Below are 21,423 nucleotides of genomic sequence, written 5' to 3' on the forward strand. Positions count from 1 at the left end.
GGCTCATCCGAGCTCTTGTAGGATCAGAGGAATCAAGCAAACAGAACCAATTATTTGTGTCCTGGCAGTCACCCGAGGGAGCAAGTTTTGTCTGTCTGTGTACATGCAATCTCTGACTGCAGATTTCACCTTTTTCCGCTGAGTTCTGCATGAGCACAACCAGCCTTTGTCTACCTGTTTGACACCTGCCTGCTTCTTCAGTGTTGCCTGTGAAGAATTGAAAACGGAAATTAGCGTTGAGACAAAGGTCGGTGATAGGCTTTGCGCACGACCCCACTTGAGATAAGGCACCTACCTCACCTTAGATAAGGCCAGTTGCGATCACGTGGTGTTATCGATACGGCTATCTTAGGGCACTTGAATTCTCGTACTGGGTCCCATCTTGACGTCGCCCTCCCGAAATTTGTTTCAGTGCCGGGTGCTGTTGCTCAAAGTTCAACGCGTCAACACCAGTATCCACACCACAACGCGTACACGATGAGCTCATACAGACCGTCATACCCACCTCGGAGAGGTAATCGCGACAGCAACCGCAACCATGGCCGTGATCGCTACGATTCCCGCCAAAGCCACCAGGGTCCTCCCGGGGCTGGTGATAGCTGGCGCAATCCCTGGCCAGAGGACCGTGAGTATCGCCGCCGTTCCCGATCTCGATCACCACCGAGGCACTCCGGCCACTATGATTCTTACAGAGGAGGCGACACAGGCCGAAGATCCGGTGGCTATGATGGCTACAGACCCGACTCGCGACCCCCTCAGGGCGACTTCACTTTCCGCATGGACAAGCCCTCCGGTGTGGGCAACATCGGCGACTCTTACCGCCCTGGACAAGGTAATGCGCGACGAAACGGTCGCGGTCGCGGCCGCGGGGGTCCCTATGGCAGAGGTCGTGGTGGATATCAGAAAATCATTCCGGCTGAGCGCGAGCTTCTGAAGTCTCGCCGCGACGGCGTCGATGAGAATCTCGTCAATGACGCCGATGGCGGCGCCAAGTATCGCGACATGGACGAGCTTTCGGACGACGAAGAGGCCGACATGGACATCTCAGACAACTCTGACGACGACTCGGGCGAGCCTTCCAACAAGCGCGTCCGCCGCGACGACAACGACGAAAGCGGCAACAGCGTGCCCAAGTGGTCCAACCCAGATCCGTACACCGCACTTCCCCCGCCCGACGCCGACAAGGAGCGCAAGAAGAAGGACATGGTCAAGATGATTCGCAAAGCTCGCGTCGACGACTCTGCTGCCGACAAGCTTGCTGCGAGCACCGAGGCCGAGGAGTTCATTTCCTTTGACATGGATGGTGGCGACGATGGCGAGGCGGAGGAAATCATTCTGCCTCCTTCCAAATCGCCGACCCCTCCCCCGCCCCCGCCGTCCCTTCCTGCTCCTCCTCCCCCCCCTCCTTCCCTGCCTGCCGCTGCTGTGTTCAGAGAGCCGCCTACTGCTCCCCACCACGACCAGGTCTCCAACGGTCACTTCAACGCTTCTGCCGCTTCTACGGCGCCATCCACCTCCGCCAGCAACCGACCGGCCCTCCCTCCGAAGCCAGTCGTGGCCGACGACGCACTTGGCTCGCGCAAGCGCACTGTAGATGACCAGATCAAGCCACCCACCTACGGCCCTCTGAGGAAGGTGAACAAGATGCCCGTCGGTGGTGACATACTTCCCGAATGGCAAGTCACCAGACACGAGGACCCTACGCCCTGGATCAAGGCAGACCATTTCAAGTCGTCAGACATGAGCGTTTGGTGAGTTTGACAGTCCACCCCGGCAGCCCCATACTGACCTGTCTAAGGCTGCACAAGGAAGTTGTGGATTTCTACGAAATGGTCAGGCCTCGTGAATTTGAGCATGCCATGCGCAGCCGACTCGTCGAAAAGCTTCGCAGGGCCTTGAGAACGAGCCGCAACTACAGAGACCACGATCTCGAGCCGTTTGGATCGTTCATGTCAGGTTTGTATCTTCCCACGGCCGACATGGACTTGGTCGTCTGTGCTAAGCGCTGGATCAACGGCGGTCCTTCGGAGTTCTTTGGTATGAAGCCCCTCAGAAACTTTGGCAAGTTCCTGTCGAGCTGTAGAATTTCCAACTACAGCACCATGGAGTTCATTGGTCACGCGAAGGTGCCATTGGTCAAGTACATTGACACCCAAACCGGTTTGAGAGTCGACATCTCGTTTGACCGTCTTGATGGTCCCCAAGCCATCAAGACATTTGCTGCGTGGAAGGAACAGTACCCGGCAATGCCCATCCTCGTCACCATGATCAAGCACTTCCTCGTCATGCGTGGCCTCAACGAGCCTGTCAACGGAGGCATCGGCAGTTTCACCGTCACTTGCATGGTCGTTAGCATGCTTCAGCTCATGCCCCAGGTTCAAAGCCGAAACCTCGTCCCTGAGCATCACCTTGGTGAAATGCTCATGGAATTCTTCGATCTTTACGGAAACAGATTCGACTATACGAACACGGCTATTCGTCTGAACCCTCCCGGTTACATGCACAAGGTACGTCCCCCGTCCGATGCGTTGGCATGGTCCTAACACCCCCATCAGACCAAAGTTCCCGATGTCGTCTACAAGAATCGCGACCGCCTCTCTGTGATTGACCCTAACAACCCTGCCAACGACATTTCGGGCGGCTCTAGCAATGCCGGCCGCATCTTGGGAGAGTTCCGTTACGCGTACCAGAGGCTACAGAAGAGAATGGCGGAGCTGTCGCAGCTTGGCTCCCGCGCCAGCCAGCCGACCAGCATCCTGGAGGCGATCTACGCCGGCAACTACTCATCGTTCCGTAACCAGCGCGCACACCTTCGCAGACTTCACGACCAGTGACTGAAGATGATGGCGCGATCGAGAGACGTGAACGATGGCTCGACATGTGATATTGTTCAAATTCGGCGGGCTTCTTCGAATGTTGTGGGGAGGACTTCTCAGGCTACTGGAACATTTGCTATACACACTGCGTTGCTTACACGGGGTACGGACAAGGCCTCCGTACAGAAAGTAGTACGGAGATGGAGTCAGGAGAGGCGGTTGTTTTCATCGATACCCCCGTTACCCTCAGCCCGACCGATCAGCGCCGGGCTAGAGACTTTCAGAGGTTTTTGCAGTTTCATTTTGACGAAACGAGTTGTATGATAACGGGGAAGTTGGCGGCATGGAATGACTTTACGGGCCCGGGTCTCTCTACGTCCTCTGGTACGGGCCGCCAACTCTTCAAGGCACGGGCCAGCCCTAGTGGGCATTGAATGAAAGAAAGGACATTCTACATTAGAAAGCTAACCGATGCAGCGTTACCGGTCCCCATCGCGGGAGCGGTAGAACGCCAACGCCGACGCCTGCGCTCCCTATCCCATGCTGACGATTCACAGGACTGTTCTCGCAACTTCTTCGGAAGCTTGCGCGGGCTCTTCGCGATGAGGCGGCCTGGGTCCCTGGCGACGGGGATCCGTTCCGGTGATGACTTGCAAACCTGGCAGCGTCCCTTCGGGGCGCCGCCGCTTTTCTCACTGCACTCTGCTGCCTTGTGCACGGATGTGGAGAGGAAATGGTCTCTGGACCTAGTGGATTGTATGGTGCATGGCATGAATGGGAGCGATAGTGAACGACCGTCGCAATGAGGCTCAGGCATGTTATTTGGCTGTCCATCAGGCCAGTCGAGTATTGGACTTTCCCGTATGAGTCTTGCGACATGGAGACAAGTCACGTTTTGCCAGACACCGACCCCTGCACCGGTGCCATCTCGTCGCAGAGCTTGCTAGCATGCTATTCACGGGCAGGCGAAATGAGTAGACTGTCTGCCGCTCATCCCTGGGATGGCGCTGACGACAGCCAAGCCGCAACCGGGACGAGCAAGAGGAGTGCTGACATGAGGAGAAGCCGGATGCCCCTGTCCGCCTCGCTGCCACTGATTCCCGACTGGGAGCTTGTCAGGGTAACGAGTTCAGGCAGGACGTCTTCGACCTCTGCTTTCGCTGGCTGGCTTCGTTGGTCAGGCAGCTGCGAGGCTGTACTTTGACCATCAGGTTCCCCCGCGGAGCCAAGGGACAGCAAGCGGGGAGGTTCGCAGAGCCTGCAGTCGGAGCGAAGCAGCGCCGAGATCACGTCGAAGTGGTTGCGGCTAGTTGACCAAGCAGGATGGAGACGAAGCAGATGGACCGTTTGCTTGGGACCGTTGGCGGGCGTGCATGGCAGCATTTGACAGATCGGGGTCCCGGCGACAGGCGGACGGGGGGGTTACATTGTCGAAAGCTTCTCGCTTTCGTGTTGCTTGCTGTAGGCCCTGTCGTGCCGGGGCATGGGCGTCGCACCGAATCGGCGCGAGAATGCACGGAATGAGGATGTCCTGTGGCTTGATAGCGACCAAGACGGAGATACTTGGAGCACGTAACTCAGCCTTCGGGGTAACGTTGCAGCGCGGATTCCTCCAAGCATGAGAGGGCGCGTAGGTAGCCACCGCAGAAGGGCTTCAATTTGTTTCCCGCGTAAAGCGAAAAGTAGAACTTTGTGAAATTAGTCGGGGTCGTGAGGTGCAGTAGTGTAGTCGATTTGTTGATCTCCAGCAGACGGGTTGGTGTTGGGGGGCCATCCGGTGGTGGGCCGTACTTCGGGTCGTCTGCGGCGTGCCTCGGCCGATGCCAGGGCAAAATCGTCTTCTTCGGCGCGATGGTTGGGGGTGGTCTGGGTTTCCAGAGCACTCACGACGTCTGCCAAGAAGGACGTTGCAAATTTTTCTCCCCCGTTGACCAGATGAATTCTGCATGGAAAAGCGTGGGCATGGGCAGCTGCGACGGGTTGAATGATTTCTTTGCAAGCGGTCCATTCAAGGTGCGGGAGGCAGGCGAGCTTTCAGTGGGCTCAGTTTAGGTAATGGAGCCTGAAGTGACGGCAGCCAATGGGTATCTCAGAAGAAAAGTCTGGGTTGATGTACATGGTACGGATGGCCCGTCTCGGAGATGTGGTCCGACAAATGGCCCGCAAAACAAGGACGGGTGGCAGACGTTTGTGGGCCTCCCGGTCGAGCTCGGGGGGCATTCCCCCGCATGTGCTCCATTAAGCAGAGAGGTACCTTGTGTATTCATTATGTGCAATACGTTGGGTGGTGGCATGAGATGTTTGGTGACTCTCCGTCAGGCAATGGATTTGTGAGGAAATGATGTATTTGTCCTGCGAGCGTGTGGCACAGGAGTCACGAGGTATGGACGCGGTCGTGTTCTCGGTGGATTGGGCGCGGTGTGCGGTCTGCGGTACAGGTTTTGCGATCTTGGCCGGGGGAGGAGGGCTTCGATTCGATCGCGGCACAGCGGGTGGTTGGCTTGCAGGAGGGCTTTTGATGTGCAGTATTAGCTGCGGCATAACGGCGGCAGAGAAGCGGGCTGGGGCTGGTCGCCTACTGTTGATACCGCTTTGGGGGATGTCTTGGGAGGATGTAAGATGAGGCCGGTGGCTTGTGAAGGGAGCGAATGGGGAGGGGGGAATGTCGGGTCACAGTGTGGGAATAGTGAATGGTTACAGTTACATGCCCGCAAAGACGAGAGAGGTGAGGAACGGGGAAGCAGGAGCCATGCGTGGAGCACTGCTGCGGTTTTTGCCAAGAGGCTGGCTCTTCTGTCCAATTCTGCAGATCACGGGACGAGACACAGCGAAACGAAGGCGAAGGAAGGACACGCCGACGGTGGTACGACATCTGCCCGTCTTTGGCCCGGCCTGTCACCGCAGGGCAGGGCAGGGCACCTTGGACGGCGTCTTTTCCTCGTGTCTTTCCCGTCCGGATATCATTTGCCAAAGAGCTAGCTGCCTGTCAGTCAGTCTGTGCGGTCGTTTGGTTTGACTCATCTAAAGTAAGGTACCTCAACTTACCCTTAATAGGTGCCTTACCTTATTGGTAGCATGTGTGTTTTTGTGACTGTTCACGTTTCCTTCGGGTGCGGGGAAAAGCGGCCGTGAGGATTGGCCCGTCGCACGAGGGAGGGTGAGTGTGGTGTCTGTGGAGGTGGTACGTACCTGACATTGAACACTGGAGGATCCAATGCCTGCACCGTGCGACTGAGGTGACTTGAGCTCTCTCCACGTCCCCACTCCACTGTCTTTTCTGCGGGGCTCAATATTTTGGCGACATCACTAACAGCCAGACCACAACGAACGACACTGGACAGACCACACAAGGCAGACCAGGCTGCCTATCCTACCCTATGGGTCCGTACGTACGATGAGCGGCGGTACGCATCTTTGCAGCACCACCAACACGAGCACAGCATGAGACATTCAGGATCCAACAGCCCCCAAGGCTCACGGTTCAAGGCAACCAACACCGCCCGTGTGGCATTGGATCTGGCCGAGCTTTTCGTCTCGCTGCAATGTCGCTGCAATGTCGCTGCAATGTCGCTGCAATGTCGCTGCAGGCTCACGCCCTTGGCCTTGTTCTTGCTTGGCGGCACCATCGCCAATCGTCCCATGTCTTCGGCCACTCGCAGCCCCTTACCGCCAGCCCTCTGCTCCTCTCCCACTTAGCTTTGCGACTCTGACGCTGCTGCCCTTCTCCGCACTTTGCCTCCCACACCCAATCCCGGTCCCCGGATCATCAATGGATGGCACTTTGGGGGATCAGAGGTGACAAGATGGGAACTCCTGATTCCCCACGACTCACACTGCCAGTGTTGGCTGTTCCCCGCCATGTTGGACCATCCTTCTCGAACCTCCTCGCCCGACTCCAAGGATTGATCATCACCCCCTCGCTTCCTCCACGCCTGCGTCCATCCACCCTTGACCGATCGTATACCACGGGACGGCCAATCCTCCACACCAACCTGGTCAACCCCATGCGCCAACTTTTGCATTCGGTCCGTCCAATCCATCGCCCAGGGGTTCCTCCTCTGCCGAGACCGTCCAGTCCAATGTCAGTCGACGCCGCATCCCGGTGCGACGGGGGTCGCGTCCTTTCCAGCTTGTGACTCGGAGCTCATTACATGAGACATCTGCACCGTCCCGTCTCTGCCTTGTCCCCCCCCCCCTGCCCTGCTTCCAGACTGCTACTTCAACTTTCGGACGCGCCCACCTGCGAGCCCTCTAGAAGAAAACCACGAGGGTTCCCTTCATCAACCCAGTCCATCTCATCACGCATCCCGCAACCTGTCCTACACAGACTGGTACTCCGACGACAACACAACTGGATATACCTCACACAGACTCGCCACGCGCGGCCGTGAATATGTGGAAGTTTACCAACGTCTACGCCATTTGCGGTTTTGCCGCCATTGGTACGCTCCAACCTCGTTCTCACTTCGGCCACTTCTAACCATGCCCAGGTGGCGGACTCTTCGGCTTCGATATCAGCTCCATGAGTGGTGTTCTCGGGACCCAGGCATACAAGCGATACTTCAATGACCCCAAGGAATACGCCCAGGGTGGTATCACCGCCGCCATGCCCGCCGGCTCCCTCGTCGGCTCTCTCGTCTCCTCCTTCATCGCCGACAAGTACTCCAGAAAGACCGCGCTGCAATTCTCCTGCATACTCTGGATCCTTGGCGCCATTCTCCAGTGCGCTTCAGTCAACGTCGCTATGCTCTGCGTCGGCCGTGTCATTGCTGGAATGTGCGTCGGTATTGCCTCATCCATCGTGCCTGTATATCAGTCAGAGATTGCTCCCAAGGAGATCCGGTAAGCCCCCAAAACCATTGGGAACTTGAGGGAAGTCACGCTAACGAACTTGCAGTGGCCGCGTAAGTTCTTGACGAGGTTTTCCTTCCAACCATTCCCATACTAATACTTCTTTAGGTCGTGAGTTTGCAACAATGGGCCATCACTTGGGGTATCCTCATTCAATACTTCATCCAATACGGTGCTGCCTCAGGTATCGGAGGAGGCCCCAACGACCCAGATCAGCCAACCGCAGCTTTCCGCATTCCTTGGGGCGTGCAAATGGTGCCTGCCATCATCCTGTTCTTTGGTCTCTTTTTCTGCCCCTACAGTCCTCGCTGGCTCGCCGCTCACGACCGCTGGGACGAGGCGATCAAAGTCCTCGCGAGCCTCCACGGACATGGCGACGTGAACCACCCCAAGGTCCTTGCTCAGTACCAAGAAATTGAGGAGGCTCTCCGCTTCGAGCGCGAGGAGAAGATCAACAGCTTCAAGGCGCTGGTAGCCCCCCGCATGTACAAACGTGTGCTCCTGGGTATGAGCATCCAAATGTGGTCTCAATTGAGCGGAATGAACATTATGATGTGTAAGTTGACAGTTGCTGCTTCAAAGTAGGAAGATGAGAAGCTGACCTCCAATAGACTACATCGTCTACATCATGCAAGGCGCCAACATGGGTAACCCGCTCATGACCGCCTCCATCCAATACGTCATCAACGTTGCTCTCACCCTACCGGCTATCCTCTTCATGGACAGAATTGGCCGTCGTCCGCTCCTCGTTGGCGGAGCTTTCATGATGATGACCTGGTTGTTCATCTCAGGCGCGCTGCAGCAGTACTACGGCCAGGCCAACGTTGGTGACCTGGTCACCACTGAGAACGAGTCTGTATCCTGGATCATTGTCGACAACCACTCCGTCTCAGCCGCCGTCGTCTCCTGCTCGTACCTCTTCGTTGCCACGTTCGCCACCACCTGGGGTCCCGTTTCATGGACTTACCCTGCCGAGATTTTCCCCAGCAAGATTCGCGCCAAGGCCGTCTCTCTCGCGACCTCCACTAACTGGTTCTGGAACATGGTCTTGGCGTTCGCCGTGCCACCTCTGTTGTGGAACATTGTAAGCTCACGGTAAAAGCTACCCGGAAGACGAATGCTAACCCATCTGCACAGAACTACAAGATGTATTACATCTTCGCCACCTTCAACGCCTGCGCCTTCCTCCACACTGCCTTCTTCGCTCCCGAGACCAAGGTTCGTATGCTTGTTCGCAATTCGATCTACTGGACGCTGACAGCTCAAACAGGGCTTCACACTCGAGGAGATGGACGACGTCTTCAACTCCGGCCTCCCCGCCTGGAAGACACACAAGAAGAAGTCCCGCCTCGACGAGCTCGAGAACGAGATCGCCACCGGAAACCTCAAGGTCGCCCGCCCCCACGGCGCCATCGAGACACAGGACGTCGCTCACGAGACCGAGAAGAAGGGTGCCGGCGCCGTTTAAAGACGCGGTTCGTCTACTTGCTATCTATAATATCTACGCGGTGAATGTCTAGGGGGATGATTACGATGAAAATAGGGGGGGATGGAGGAGGGATGAGGAGGCGGATGGGATCGATGACTTTGGCAAAGATACCACTGTAATGCGCTCAAAGGACGGTCTGGTTGTCGCTTACTTTCATAAGTTACCAAACATAATATCAGGTTGATGACGCTTCAGCGGCTTGCCGGCCGCAGATTTGTTAACCACTTTGGACTACCAACCACTGGCTCACTCGTCTAGTTCACAGGGACCTCTGATGCACCGTCTGCCTACCAAGGCTGAACGTGTGTTGTACACAATCTGACGCCGTCGACTCAACGGAGTTCTTGTCTTCACACAAGGACGATCTCTCATTTGCGGTGGGAGTGCACTAGTATGAGATCTCCCAAAACCATCCCTTGATTGAACCTCAAAGCGCAAGATCCGTAATTGTTCCACACGCGCTCAATTTCCATCCGGCAGAACAGGAGATAGGGTTGGGGATGTGCAGTCATACAGTATTCATGTGGTCTACTTTTGTTTGGGCTGCATTCGATACATCTTGCTGCATTCCTCCAGGGTGAAGTACATATCACGAAGCTAGACTAATAACATATGGTTGCACATTCCCTGCGCAACAATGCCACCTATTTCGCCGCATGTATCAGTATCCGTCCGCAATCCCATCAGCTTCCTCCCGAGCCCTGCGTTCCCCGTCCGCCGCCCACCACCACCGATGCGACTCGTCGTGGCCCAACGCACCATCGTCTTCACAACAATCCCAGGGCTTGGGGCTGAGGATGTAATGGACATTCTTGACTTCCTCGTCCCCCCAGATAACATCATGCACGCCCCGCCACCGCAGCGTCTTCAGCGTGTTATACACATACGGCAACCCGACCCACCGCCCCCGGAACAGCTCCGCAAGCAGGTCCTGGTCGGGAAACACCCACTTCGCAGGCGCGTTCTCAACTGACAACGCGCGCCGCTATCGCGCCGCTATCGCGCCGGAGTGCGCCGCGGAGGGGGCTACGACGAGGAGGCCGCTGTTCAGCAGACCGAGCGGCCGCGGGGCGCGGTCCGCGCCGTCGGTCTGCGCCGCAGCGGGGTCCGCGTGGTGCGCCGTGAACGGGCAGCTGGTCGGGACCCAGGTCGGCGGGTAGTGGGGCTTTTTGAGCGGGTTGCAGGTGCACGCGTGGCCGGCGGCGAAGACCTTTGTGCCGGCGGTGCTGGCGGCGGGGTTCAGGGGCGGGGCGGGTGCGTCTCAGCTCGTCCATGTTCCTGCGCACGAGCATGTCGCATGTCGCAGTCGAGGAGGACGACGCGGGCGTACGCGGTGAGGGAGAAGACGGTTAGTTTGGTCCAGGTGTCTTCGAAGCGCGGCTCGCGCGTGTAGGCTCTTGTGCCCGCGGGGCGGAGGCGCGGGACCCGGTGGAGGGGGATGCCACGGGCAGCGATGGCGGCGCGGCCCTTCTCGGGGAAGGAGTCTGTGTGCAGGGCGATGAAGGGGTAGACTGTGTTTGAGGAGACGAGGGAATGGTGCAAGGTGAGGAGCCCCGGGAGGTAGCTCATGTTTGTGATGAGACTGGCCCAGACTAAGCCGGAGTCAGCGTGGTGAGGCTCACGGCTTGGATTGAGGATCATACCTTTTTCTCATTGGACAACCCTTTTGACTTGTGACATTTCTTCAGTCATGTTTCCGCAATGGGCCCGAGTACTCTCCGACAGGAAAGACGAAGGCACACGTGAGCATCGTATGTCGTATATGTATTCAAGCCGTTCGTCCCTTGCTTCGGGAGCCTCACATTGGGCGGTGGAGCACAGATGGACCTTCCGGCCGTTCGTTACCTTAGCCAGGCGTCGTGGAACGAACACAGGGCCACTACCGGCAGCGTAAAGCCGATATATCGTCTGCCGTCCTGATTCCATCTGCAGCTAGTAGTTCTGCATCGCTGAGACACACTTTAAGTTCCTACTTCCTGTTTCGAGGACACTCGCATAGCCAAGCCCGCGTCTTTCCGCTCATCCGAAATACACGACATTAGGGCGTCGGATGGCTTGATGATATGAAAGCACTCAATTGTCAAGTGGAGGCTTCTGAATTTCTCTCGTGGATGCAACACTGCATCCGGAAGCCATTAGTGTCAACGTGCAGACGATGACCCACTGTGGTCTTTGCCGGTTGAGGGGTGAGTTTATGGGAAATCTTTGATGCCATTATCTCCAGGCGAACGACATTAGTGAAACACTTCAGGCCTCGTGAACTCGTTATCCGGATAGACGTTCTCGCCCATGGACACGGTGCCATCCTCATGAACAACCAAGTTGCCCTTTCCAATCTCGATGGTACCTTCTTCGCCGTCTTCTTCGCACTCGTTTTGCGGCAAATAGTAGTCAGAAATTCAGCTTCCGAATCCCCGGATACCAGTACCGCGACCAAGGTCTCATCTTGCGTTGACTTCCCACCGCGAAGTCTTCAAGCAACGCTGCAAAATCGCGGTAGGGTATCATCTCGGCAAACCAAGCAGTCCACAGAACAACTCCCCACTCAAGCTTCCGAAAAGCGTCGACGCTGCCGTATACCTCTTCGACGACCCGGCAGAGCATGCGTTTCTCTCCCTCCGGCAGAGGGTCATAAACATCGAAGAAGGCTGCCTTGACCTCGGCGACAAACTTCGGCTCTACCAACAAAACATACCCATCGTGGCTTGTGTCCTGACTTATCCTTACTGAGCGACGGATCATGGGCCATTCGATGGAAGGATGAAGCCAGTGGTGATCGGGCAGAAGCTCAAGCTGGATGGGGACAGGCCAGTAACTACTATCAGCGAGCCCAACATCGGCGATCGGGCACAAGAGCCGGATCAGCTGTGTCTCGTTCCACCAAATCGGACCCATGCCGTTCGTGGCGCGCAGGAAGGCTTTGTACTGCTCCGGCAGAGGGGCCGTGAGCTCAAGCTTTTGTTCTAGGTCCGCGATTCCCCGATGAGACGGGACGGGACGCCGCAGCAGCGTCTCTGGCCTTGTGATCTTGTCCTCGTCCCTCTCCATCGCGCCCGCGTCGGCGGCGATTCTCTCCTCCGAGTTGTGCTCGGGCCAGTACGGCGCGTTTGCCCTCGTGTTCTCGTCGATTGCCCGCACAAGCTCTGCAACGGTGGCGCCCGCGTATGGTCGGTTCGGGCCGGTCTCGAGTCTTCTGGTGAGCATGTCGCAGCCTATCTGGGCCACTCTGCGACTGTGTTCGACATTGATGTCGAGTTCTTTGACGAGGATGTTGGCGGTGGTGGTGCTGTGCTCGAACCAGCCCCTCTGCCACAGCCGCCTCATGCAGCCAAGCATGGGCAACTGGTCCTGCGCATAATGGTTCTCGGCAACGGCCTTGCCCCACGAGTTGATGTAGTTGAGATTGTACTGGTGCGCATCTTCTGGATCTTTGATTTCCTTGCTCGAGATATTTTTCTCCGCATCATCGTCATCGTCCAGGAAAAACTCATCAATAACTTCGTCTTGACCCTGCTTCTCCTCGATCTCTGCTGAGCTTTGCCCCCCCCTCACCGCTGTCCTGTCTTGTGCCGTCCTGGTCTTGTCGATGCCGTGGAAAAGTGAGCCGCACGGCAAGATCAAGAGTCAAAGCGCGCCCTGTGGACTTGACAACCTGGTTCATCGACCACGGCGCCAACATCCGCTTCCAGAGCAGCCAAAACTGTCTCAAGCGATGCGGAATTGGCCCATGGGGGTTCGCCCTATTCATACCCTTACTGCCCATTTCAGAAACAAGTTGAAGCGTCTCGTCGTCCTCACGCCACGTATGGCCGAACCTGTTGCAGACGCACAGACGCGCATACCGCTCCAAGGCATCCAGAGTGGTTTCTTCCCTATCTGGACTCACATCTGAGTCGTCACTTTCCAGCGGTTCAGGTCCCGGAGACGCCCACGCCGGCCATAAGCCGGTTTTCTCCCAAGCGAATTCAAACACAGCTCGTGTGAATGGGTCCGGTCTTGTCGGGGGGACACTGACCGCGTACTTTTCTGTATCCCCCTTGGCAAGATAGCATGACTTGTCGTAGTCTTCGGAACGCTTTTCAGGACCAAGTTCGTAGAGGTCGAACGGCGGGATTCCATGCGAATGGAGAATTTCCAACAGACGTGTGCCTTCGGCGACCAAGCCCAGTACCGCCAGACTCACGGCTGTCTCGCGAACGCGCTCGACGACGAGGCACAGAAACCGCTCTTGTGCGATCTCAGTTGGGTCGACGAGGTGCCGTGTGAAGTAGTTGATCTTCTCCTCATCGTCAATATCAGTCCTCTCAGACATTTTGAGCTGCGTCAAGACACTAGCAAATGACAAAGGCGAATTATGAAAACTGAGGGAACTGAAGGTGAAAGTATAACCTATCTACCTAATTTCCCCTCAATTCAGATTGACTCTAGCCATGCAAGAATGACGTCAGCGGCATTTTGGTGGACGATTTCCTGAAAAAAGATCCAGTGAATGCTGACCGACGTTCAGCTCGGGCAGCTGTGCGTTTAAACGCACAGCTGCCATTTGATTGGCGCGCGCTTTCTTAAAGGTAAAGCAAGGCCCGAGTTGAGAGCGACGAACTGCCGAAGCCTTCACTGCAAAACCAATAGATATGTAAAATTTCGACTGGGTCTCATGACTCAACAGGGCCTTGAGGAATTGATATTCTTTGTCCACTGAAACATTATCTTGTTGAAAGAGTTGCCTGCGTTGACGTCTCACAGGAATACATGGTCTCGACCAGTTCCCCCGCAAAGGACGGGAAAGCGGTCAACTAACGGCTGCCTGGAGCCTTGCAACAGAAAAAGGGAGAAAAAGCAACGGCTTTAAGAGAAGCGAAGGTGGGAGCCGATCTTGGCGCCTTTTTAGGAAATGAGCACCACCAAATACAGCTTAGCTACCATCAGCAGCCCCAGTTGCCAAGGACCCCCGTAAGGCTGATTTTGGAAAGGTTGGCAACATTGACGCCATTCTCGACCACTTTGGACTCCTGCGCGATGTTGTTTCAGGGACTTCACGCTTGCAAAAGCCGCCGTTTATCGCATGGCCAAGCGGGCCTTGTCTGACATGCATTGCCAGCCCGCTCCATGTTGCTATCATTGGCCACCGGGGCAAGGAGCTTGTTCGCTCTAGTGGAGTTGAAGGATTCAAGACTCTAAATTGTGGCGCAGGGGAGCTGGTTTCCCAATCCCTAATTCGGCGCTGGCATAGCGATCCTCTGCTTTGTGGCTGCCTAGCGCCCGCCATCCCACGGATGCTTCGCTCTCTTATTTGGGTGTCTCGTCCCTTTTCGAGTGAACCCTTTCGTCTTTCTGTGTTCCTGGATTGGTACATCAGACGCATCTGATCATTTCATATTGCCGGTGCAGTGCTAGCAAATTGTCAATGATCATCGGACGGAGACACATTTGAGTCATTGACAAGGACACCTCAACAGCGATTGCGAAATGGATTCATCGCACGGGAGTTCCCCAGCCCCCAACTACAGCCAACCGCACGATAGCGATGGCGCATACGTCGAGAATGGTCTGCATCCCGTCGAGCAGACCGACAAGATCGTCAACAATTCCCATTACGTCTCATACGACGAATACAAGCCGGTGCCTTTATCAGCGGACCAAGGCTATGTAGCTCCGATCGACGCATCTCGGCCCACGAAGAAGAGGATATGCGGTATCGGCAGCGGTGTTTTCATCTTGCTGTGTCTGCTGGCCTTCTTCATTGCGATTCTGGTTGTGGTCGCCGGTGTGTTCGGCAGCATGCTCGCGAAGCAATCTGCCGAGATTCTTGATCTGAAGAGCACATCACCAACAAAGTTTGTTTTACAGCTTATCCATAATACAGCAAGAGAAGATGCACTAACATAACGGTACCCAGAACAAGCGACCCCGACGCGAACGGTTCATCGACCGCTACCGCCGCAGCGGCAACAACGACATGGGTCACGGTTACCGATTGGGATTTCATCGGCTGTTATGAGGACGGCGACGAGCGCGTGTTTTCCGGAAACATCAGCGTCATCCAAAACCAAACAAATAAGCTGTGCGCGTTGGCCTGCGATGGCTTTGACTACTTTGGGACTCAGTACGGGGACCAGTGTTACTGCTCGAAGACGCCACCCAAGACGGCTGCTCCGGCATGGAATTGCGACATGCATTGCGCCGGCGCACCGAACTCGGAAATCTGCGGCGGGTACTATTTTCTCAGCGCCTGGAAGAAGAAGAGTTCATGAGACCCCCAAAGCGCATCAGGATGGGCACTTTGAACATGGAGGAAGGCCAGGGGCCATGATCTGTGCCTGATGCGCTTCATCAGCATGGCCTGGAGTTCAGGATGTCTCTTTGTCATTTGGAATACCCACTGGACGAATCAGAATTATCAGAGAAATACAAATATCTCCAAGAGACAATCATAGTTGCTGTCTCACAAGACGCCGTCGGCGATGTTCATGGCGGAGGGAATTGAGCAATGGGGGCGAGAGGTGGGCCAAGGATCTTGATCACAGACAACGGCGTCGTTTCCAATATCCAGCAATGGATACAAACAACCATGGCCGGTTGGCCCAATGGCAAGGCGTCTGACTACGATTCATCGTGAAATCAGGAGATTCTGGGTTCGACCCCCAGGCTGGTCATAATTTTGATCCTGTTGGCTATTTTTGGTGCGGGAAGAGTTTGTTGCGTGCGGGTCCGACCCAAATGGGTCCCGGGGCCAGGGCATTGGTCCTTAGTCGGTGCCTCCGGCCCGGGATAGCTGGCTTTTAACATGTTGCCAGAATTGCTTTTCTGCGAAAAGGCGCAAGTTCTCGTTGGAGGCGCTGGGATCTTGGCGCAGGCTTTTCTGGCAGGGTTACCCAGATATCTGGTCCGTGGTTTCTTCAGCATAGCAAGCGTATTCCGACGAGAGCAATCTTATAACTTATTGCACTTACATCCCTCTGGTTCGTAGTGATATGATGCCCCTCGGCCATTCGTAACACGATTGATTTATAAACTTCCCAGCTTTCATACAGCCTCCTTCATGATTTTAATCTCACGGCAATGATCGCCTCAAGCATAGATCACACGCCGACAAACATAAGATGAACACTTTCAAGAGATCCGGCATCATCGGCTCCGAGGACCCACATATTCGGCGTGGTGCAAACCGAAAAAATTTCACCGAAAAGGTACGTACCGAACGACTCCAGGACAACTCCAGGCAGCCGGATTTCACTTCAGCTCAGTCGCCAACAACTCACCCGGGCGAGGAGCCATGTCCTCCACTCCTCCGCCGCCCCCCTCGGCGTCCATTTATGCGGACCTCACTCTCATTATCACAACATCACCGACGCCATCTGCCCCCTCGACAGAACTCCTCGATACCGTCTTTCAGTCTGTTCGCCAACACTGCGAAGACCTCCTATCTTGTCGCATCATCGTTGTGTTTGATACGTATGACCGCGTTGGACCAGTATCCAGACTGAAGAAGGGCGTGGTGACGGAAGAGGGCGCAAAGCAGTATGATGCCTACAAGAAGAATGTCAAAACCCTCGTTCTTGGAGCCTACGGATACCCGTTGGATGAAGAGCTGGCGCAGGAGCAAGGGGAGGCGGAGTACGGATTCGACGGGAGAGCAGCTCTGAACCTCACACCATTCACAGTCAACAGCACAAAAGACGACAAGGTCTCGTTCGTCGAACCCGCGGAGAGACTCGGCTTCGGTCTTGCTGTGCGAACAGCCCTCAGGATCACCACAACGCCGTACGTCTGGGTTCACCAACACGACTGGACGCTGGTGGCGGACATCCCTATCGCGCCGATGTTGGACGTCATGAAGGCTACTGACGAGGACGAGGAGGCGCCGGTGAAGTACATCTGCCTCGCCTCAGTGCGAATGCTGGAGTACGCCAACTCAGCCCATGCCCATGACTACCCCGCTCTGAGAGCGTTGACGAAGAAGCTCAAGCGGGACTTCACCCACCCGTCACATCAAAATTGCACCGTGCCGCTGACACCAATGTTCTTTTGGCATGATAAGCCACATATCGCATCCACCGAGCATTATCTCTCCCGGGTATTTCCAACAAGACTGGCGATCCCGAAGGGCGCGTTCATCGAAGATGTTATTGGGCAGCGTGCAAGAACACAGATGAAAGAGCAGAGCATGTGGGCCAAATGGGCTTGCTGGCTGTATTACCCCGATGAAGGGAGGCAACTGTGTTTGAAACATTTAGATGGAAGGAGATGGAGAGGTGTGGAGGCCGAGAAGGTTCAGGGAGCGAGGTGGAGAGAAATTAGAGGTGTGAAAGAAGACAAGCAAGAATGATTGTCAACAATGAGTTTCCATGATGCTCAGTGAGCTCATGGATCGGTTTGTCCCGACTGGACTCCGGCCTGATGGATTCCTGCAGCCTCATTAGCGTTCTAATGAATGGAGGTTATCTCCCACGTCTCTGGCGAGGAGTTGCAGTTCTGCAACAGTTCGGAAAGAATCATGGTCCAAGTGGGCTACGAAGCTCAGAAATGAGCTGGCATCGACATCTTAGTTTTCTTCAATCTATCAATTGAGGTAGACTTGAGACAGCCGCGGGAAAGCAGGCAATCCTGCCCTCAGAATTGAGGTCCAGTCAGGCCGTGTGGAGGACTTCGTGGTCAGCGGCGGGCTTCCGCCTGATCTAGCCATGACTTTGACTACAAAATGCCCCTCAAGAGCGGGCGTGCCAAGACATTTAGGCGGCCAGAATGTGTTGAAACAACCACCCAGCTGGGCGCCTGTCTCGCCGGGCGCGATGAAAGACCATTTATCGGCTCAGAGATCACGAGTTTCCTTAACGAGACTCTAAAGTGGCGGCAACTTACCTATGCACGCACAGAGAAGCGGGGGAGCCAGTATCCTAGTGCAATCCTACTTAATCATGGTGGCAACCTTAACAGTCACAACGCTTATGTCAGGTTCTACGATTTCTGACTACGAGCCCTGGATAGGCCTGGATAGGTCATAATCCATCAAGACCTTCTTAATCGGGCATGGCCTCGCGTCGCTGCGGCTGAGATACTGACAAAAGTACCCAATCCTTCAGCCATCTCACAGAGTTGTATGCCAATCAAGGCTGACTTGCAGTACTTCAAGTCTTGGATTATCCAATGAAGGCTCGCCCTGAAATCTCGGGCAATATAGAACCATACTTCTGGTGCATCGTAAGTCTTGAAGAGGAAGCTCGCGGTGTCGCCTCAGACGGCCAAGCAACGGCTAAGTCTCTGCTTGGTGCCAATATTCAGCAATAGGCACCAATTAATTTGGCCGTAGGGGAAAAAGGGGCCCGCCAGAAACAGACATAAATAATGGCCCGCTCTTGTTGCCATTTCTCCAGATAATCACAACATAACCGCCCACACAAATCACCTCCAAATAGCAATCGAAGTTACCTCGCAGACGGCATCATGAAGTTTTCCATCCTCACGCTCGTGGCAACTCTCGCCTTCGCCACCGCTGCTCCCGGCGAACTTATTGCTAGACAGTGCTCTTGCCACAAGGTCGGCAACGAGTGGATCTGCAGCGGACGGCTATGCCCAAAGGACTTTGTCCCCGAACCGGCCATGGTCAAGAGAGATGGCGAGCTCGTAGCTCGGCAGTGTTCCTGCAAGAAGGTTGGCAATGAATGGATTTGCAGTGGGCGACTTTGCCCATGAGGCATCACACAATGTGAGTTTGGCCGCCCTAAAAAAGCGAAGAAATTTGCCGGTCTATTCCTCTAGTACTATGGCTAACTCTTGCATTGGAAGACTCCGTCAACAGTGCTGTCATGACAGATGAGAATAGTAGCAAGCTTTCAATTAGGGTTGGAACTTAAGATTAGGCTTCAATTGAATGGCAGCAATTGATTCTGAACTTTTTGAAGCATCTAACATAAGATTTGACGTACCTTAAGCGGTTGAAGTCCATAATCACATGATAATATAAGGCAGCCAGCCCTTCCTGAATTGGGCATGATAAAATGGAGCAGCATCAACGCATACTCCCATTAGCACATTAGATGAAGTCACACCTCGGGCTACAAACCTGTGGGCCAAAGCCTACCCTTGAAATTGTTTCAATTGAATCCCTTTTCTTATAATGCTAAAAAATGCAAATGAGAGAACTTTTAATGCAGAATCGTTCTCCGTGAGTGATGCTGGAGGTATTATTGCACAAAGAAGGCTATGTGGCCAAGCTTGCTGTGAGCCTGTGTGCAAACTCCCACACCAGCCTCCCAATCTGTTGCTTGGGGTTCAAGCAAACCAGCGGGACGATGCTTACGGAACAGTATCCTTCTTCCCTTTTAACTTTTCCTTCGCAGTTTGCCGCCTGGTGGCGCACCTTCTTACGGATCAGTATGATGTCTGCCGTATTGCCTGCGTACCTAAATACTTGTGTTACGAATCACGACGATAGTAGTAACGATAATAATACTCACGATAACGACGACTACGACGACGACGATAGCAACGCTGGTAGTAGTAAAGACGGTAGTAGTAACGACAGCGACGATAGTAGAGCGGTGTAAGGCGTTAGATTACCACGGGAAAAGTAGTCGTTCTAGTTCACGAAAAATAGGCGGTCTCCTCTAGAATTGTGGAATACAGGCGGACTTGTGACCTCGTACAGGACTCCGAGAATCACGAGGGCCGCTTAGGAAAGCCAGATAAGTATCTGAAACCCACTGATACAATGATGCTTGAACTTATCATGAGCCGTCATCTCGTTCAATTGTTGAACGAGGAATTGTTTTGTCTCAGATAAGGCTTGCATCACACAATGACACCATCGCACCAACACATGAACCCTGCATCGGCGGAAAACCGTCCACGCTGCGCGGGTTCATCCGACCGGCCAAAACGGACGTCACAACCACCGGTCACCGACGCCAGACCCCCACGGTTCTGCCACGGCAAGGATGCCGGAATCCGCAATCTGGACCTGCAGTTATGGATCTGGGCTATGTGAATTGAAAGCGATTGCCGAATCGGCACTTGAGCGGACTCGCGTGGCGGGGCGCCCCAAGTCTATGACGGAGTTCTCGTTTCACCGCACCGGTGTTTTGGCGGTCGGTCCAGCTAGTCGGCGCGGACAATTGGCAACTTTAAGTTGTCCGAAGATTTGCAGTTGTCCGGAGCTTGGTCACGGAGATACGACACCGTCAGCGTCCTGAAATTGAGATGACTGTGGTAATAAATTTTTACAAAAGTGACGAGAATCTCACTGTTGATAAAGGCGCAGGAGACGACTGCTTAGGTTTGCACTAGCATTGACCGACAAATAACGCACAAAAAGCTTCAACATGGCATCGAACACAAATCCCCACAAAAGAACCCTAGCCATTTTCGGCGCAACCGGCCGCACGGGCAGCGAATCCCTGAAGGCCCTCCTCGCGAACCCCTCCAACCCGTTCGACCTCAAAGTCTATGTCCGCTCCAAGGATAAGCTGGTTTCCATGTTTCCTTCCTTCAAGACGGACCACAGCGTAGAAATAGTCGAAGGCCAAGTCACCGACGTCTCTCGCGTGAAGGGATTTCTAGACGGCGCCGACACGATCATTTGCGCTCTTGGCGAGAATGAAAACCGGCCTGGCATCCGCGTGCTCACCGATGCGTCGCGCACTATCGTCACCGCCCTCAAACAGCTGAAAGACGGGTCCGGTTCGTCGACATGGAAGAAGCCGCGTGTGTTGCTGTTGTCCTCAGCGACGTGGAACGAGCGCTTCGAGGCGCAACAGCCGGCGTTGATCAGCTGGCTCGTCAAGAACGCGTTCTACTACCCGTATCAGGATCTCCTCAGCGCGCACAGGACGTTCAAAGAGGCAGAGAAGGAAGACGCACTGTCATTGCTGTTGGTGCAACCGCCAGCCATCATCGAAGAGGACGGAAGTGGGCATCAGATCGGCGTCGAGTCGATTGGCATGGCAGTCTCGTATGCCGACCTTGGCGCGGGCTTCGCGGAGCTGGCCACCGAAGACCGGTACCGAGAACTCAAGGCAATTGGAGTATGGTCGGAAATGTCAAAAGAGGGATTTCGCAGGTACGGTCCAGAGGTCTTGTCACGTATGGTGGTAGGATTACTTGCGAGCTTTTTGCCTGGATTCTTATTCATCAAAGCGCTGTTCAACAAGGTATTTGGCTAGAGAAATATGCGGATAAGTGAGTTTAAATCAGCCTGTTACTGGCTTTCGTTTCCATTTTCGATGCTATTGTTATGTACATATGCTCTAGTATATAAGACATGAAACGACC

The 21,423-nt window shown here is 54.9% G+C and overlaps 5 protein-coding genes across 5 annotated transcripts; all 5 read left to right on the plus strand.

Moving 5' to 3' along the window:
* Positions 1-477: 477 nt before the first annotated feature.
* Positions 478-2,834, plus strand: PAP2 (Poly(A) RNA polymerase protein 2; the record flags this gene model as incomplete). Its single annotated transcript, XM_037329581.1, has 3 exons — positions 478-1,751; positions 1,799-2,507; positions 2,556-2,834. 3 exons carry the CDS (start codon positions 478-480, stop codon positions 2,832-2,834), a joined length of 2,262 nt encoding a protein of 753 aa, XP_037172171.1.
* Positions 2,835-7,209: 4,375 nt separating this feature from the next.
* Positions 7,210-9,135, plus strand: mfs1-2 (MFS glucose transporter mfs1; the record flags this gene model as incomplete). The annotated part of the gene is made up of 7 exons (XM_037329582.1): positions 7,210-7,258; positions 7,307-7,658; positions 7,714-7,720; positions 7,776-8,223; positions 8,279-8,751; positions 8,805-8,885; positions 8,938-9,135. 7 exons carry the CDS (start codon positions 7,210-7,212, stop codon positions 9,133-9,135), a joined length of 1,608 nt encoding a protein of 535 aa, XP_037171946.1.
* A 5,487-nt stretch (positions 9,136-14,622) lies between these two features.
* CGCA056_v014341 (WSC domain-containing protein) lies at positions 14,623-15,407 on the plus strand (the record flags this gene model as incomplete). Its single annotated transcript, XM_037329583.1, has 2 exons — positions 14,623-14,990; positions 15,053-15,407. The coding sequence occupies 2 exons, from the start codon at positions 14,623-14,625 to the stop codon at positions 15,405-15,407; spliced, it is 723 nt and encodes a 240-aa protein (XP_037172256.1).
* Positions 15,408-16,429: 1,022 nt separating this feature from the next.
* On the plus strand, positions 16,430-17,482 carry CGCA056_v014342 (uncharacterized protein; the record flags this gene model as incomplete). The annotated part of the gene is made up of 1 exon (XM_037329584.1): positions 16,430-17,482. One exon carries the CDS (start codon positions 16,430-16,432, stop codon positions 17,480-17,482), a length of 1,053 nt encoding a protein of 350 aa, XP_037172474.1.
* A 2,992-nt stretch (positions 17,483-20,474) lies between these two features.
* avfA (Averufin oxidase A) lies at positions 20,475-21,314 on the plus strand (the record flags this gene model as incomplete). Its single annotated transcript, XM_037329585.1, has 1 exon — positions 20,475-21,314. The coding sequence occupies one exon, from the start codon at positions 20,475-20,477 to the stop codon at positions 21,312-21,314; it is 840 nt and encodes a 279-aa protein (XP_037171815.1).
* Between the last annotated feature and the right edge of the window lie 109 nt (positions 21,315-21,423).

The sequence above is a fragment of the Colletotrichum aenigma genome (assembly GCF_013390185.1).
Source record: "Colletotrichum aenigma strain Cg56 chromosome Unknown KSG_Cg56_contig10, whole genome shotgun sequence".
NCBI classification, from domain to species: Eukaryota; Fungi; Ascomycota; class Sordariomycetes; order Glomerellales; family Glomerellaceae; genus Colletotrichum; species Colletotrichum aenigma.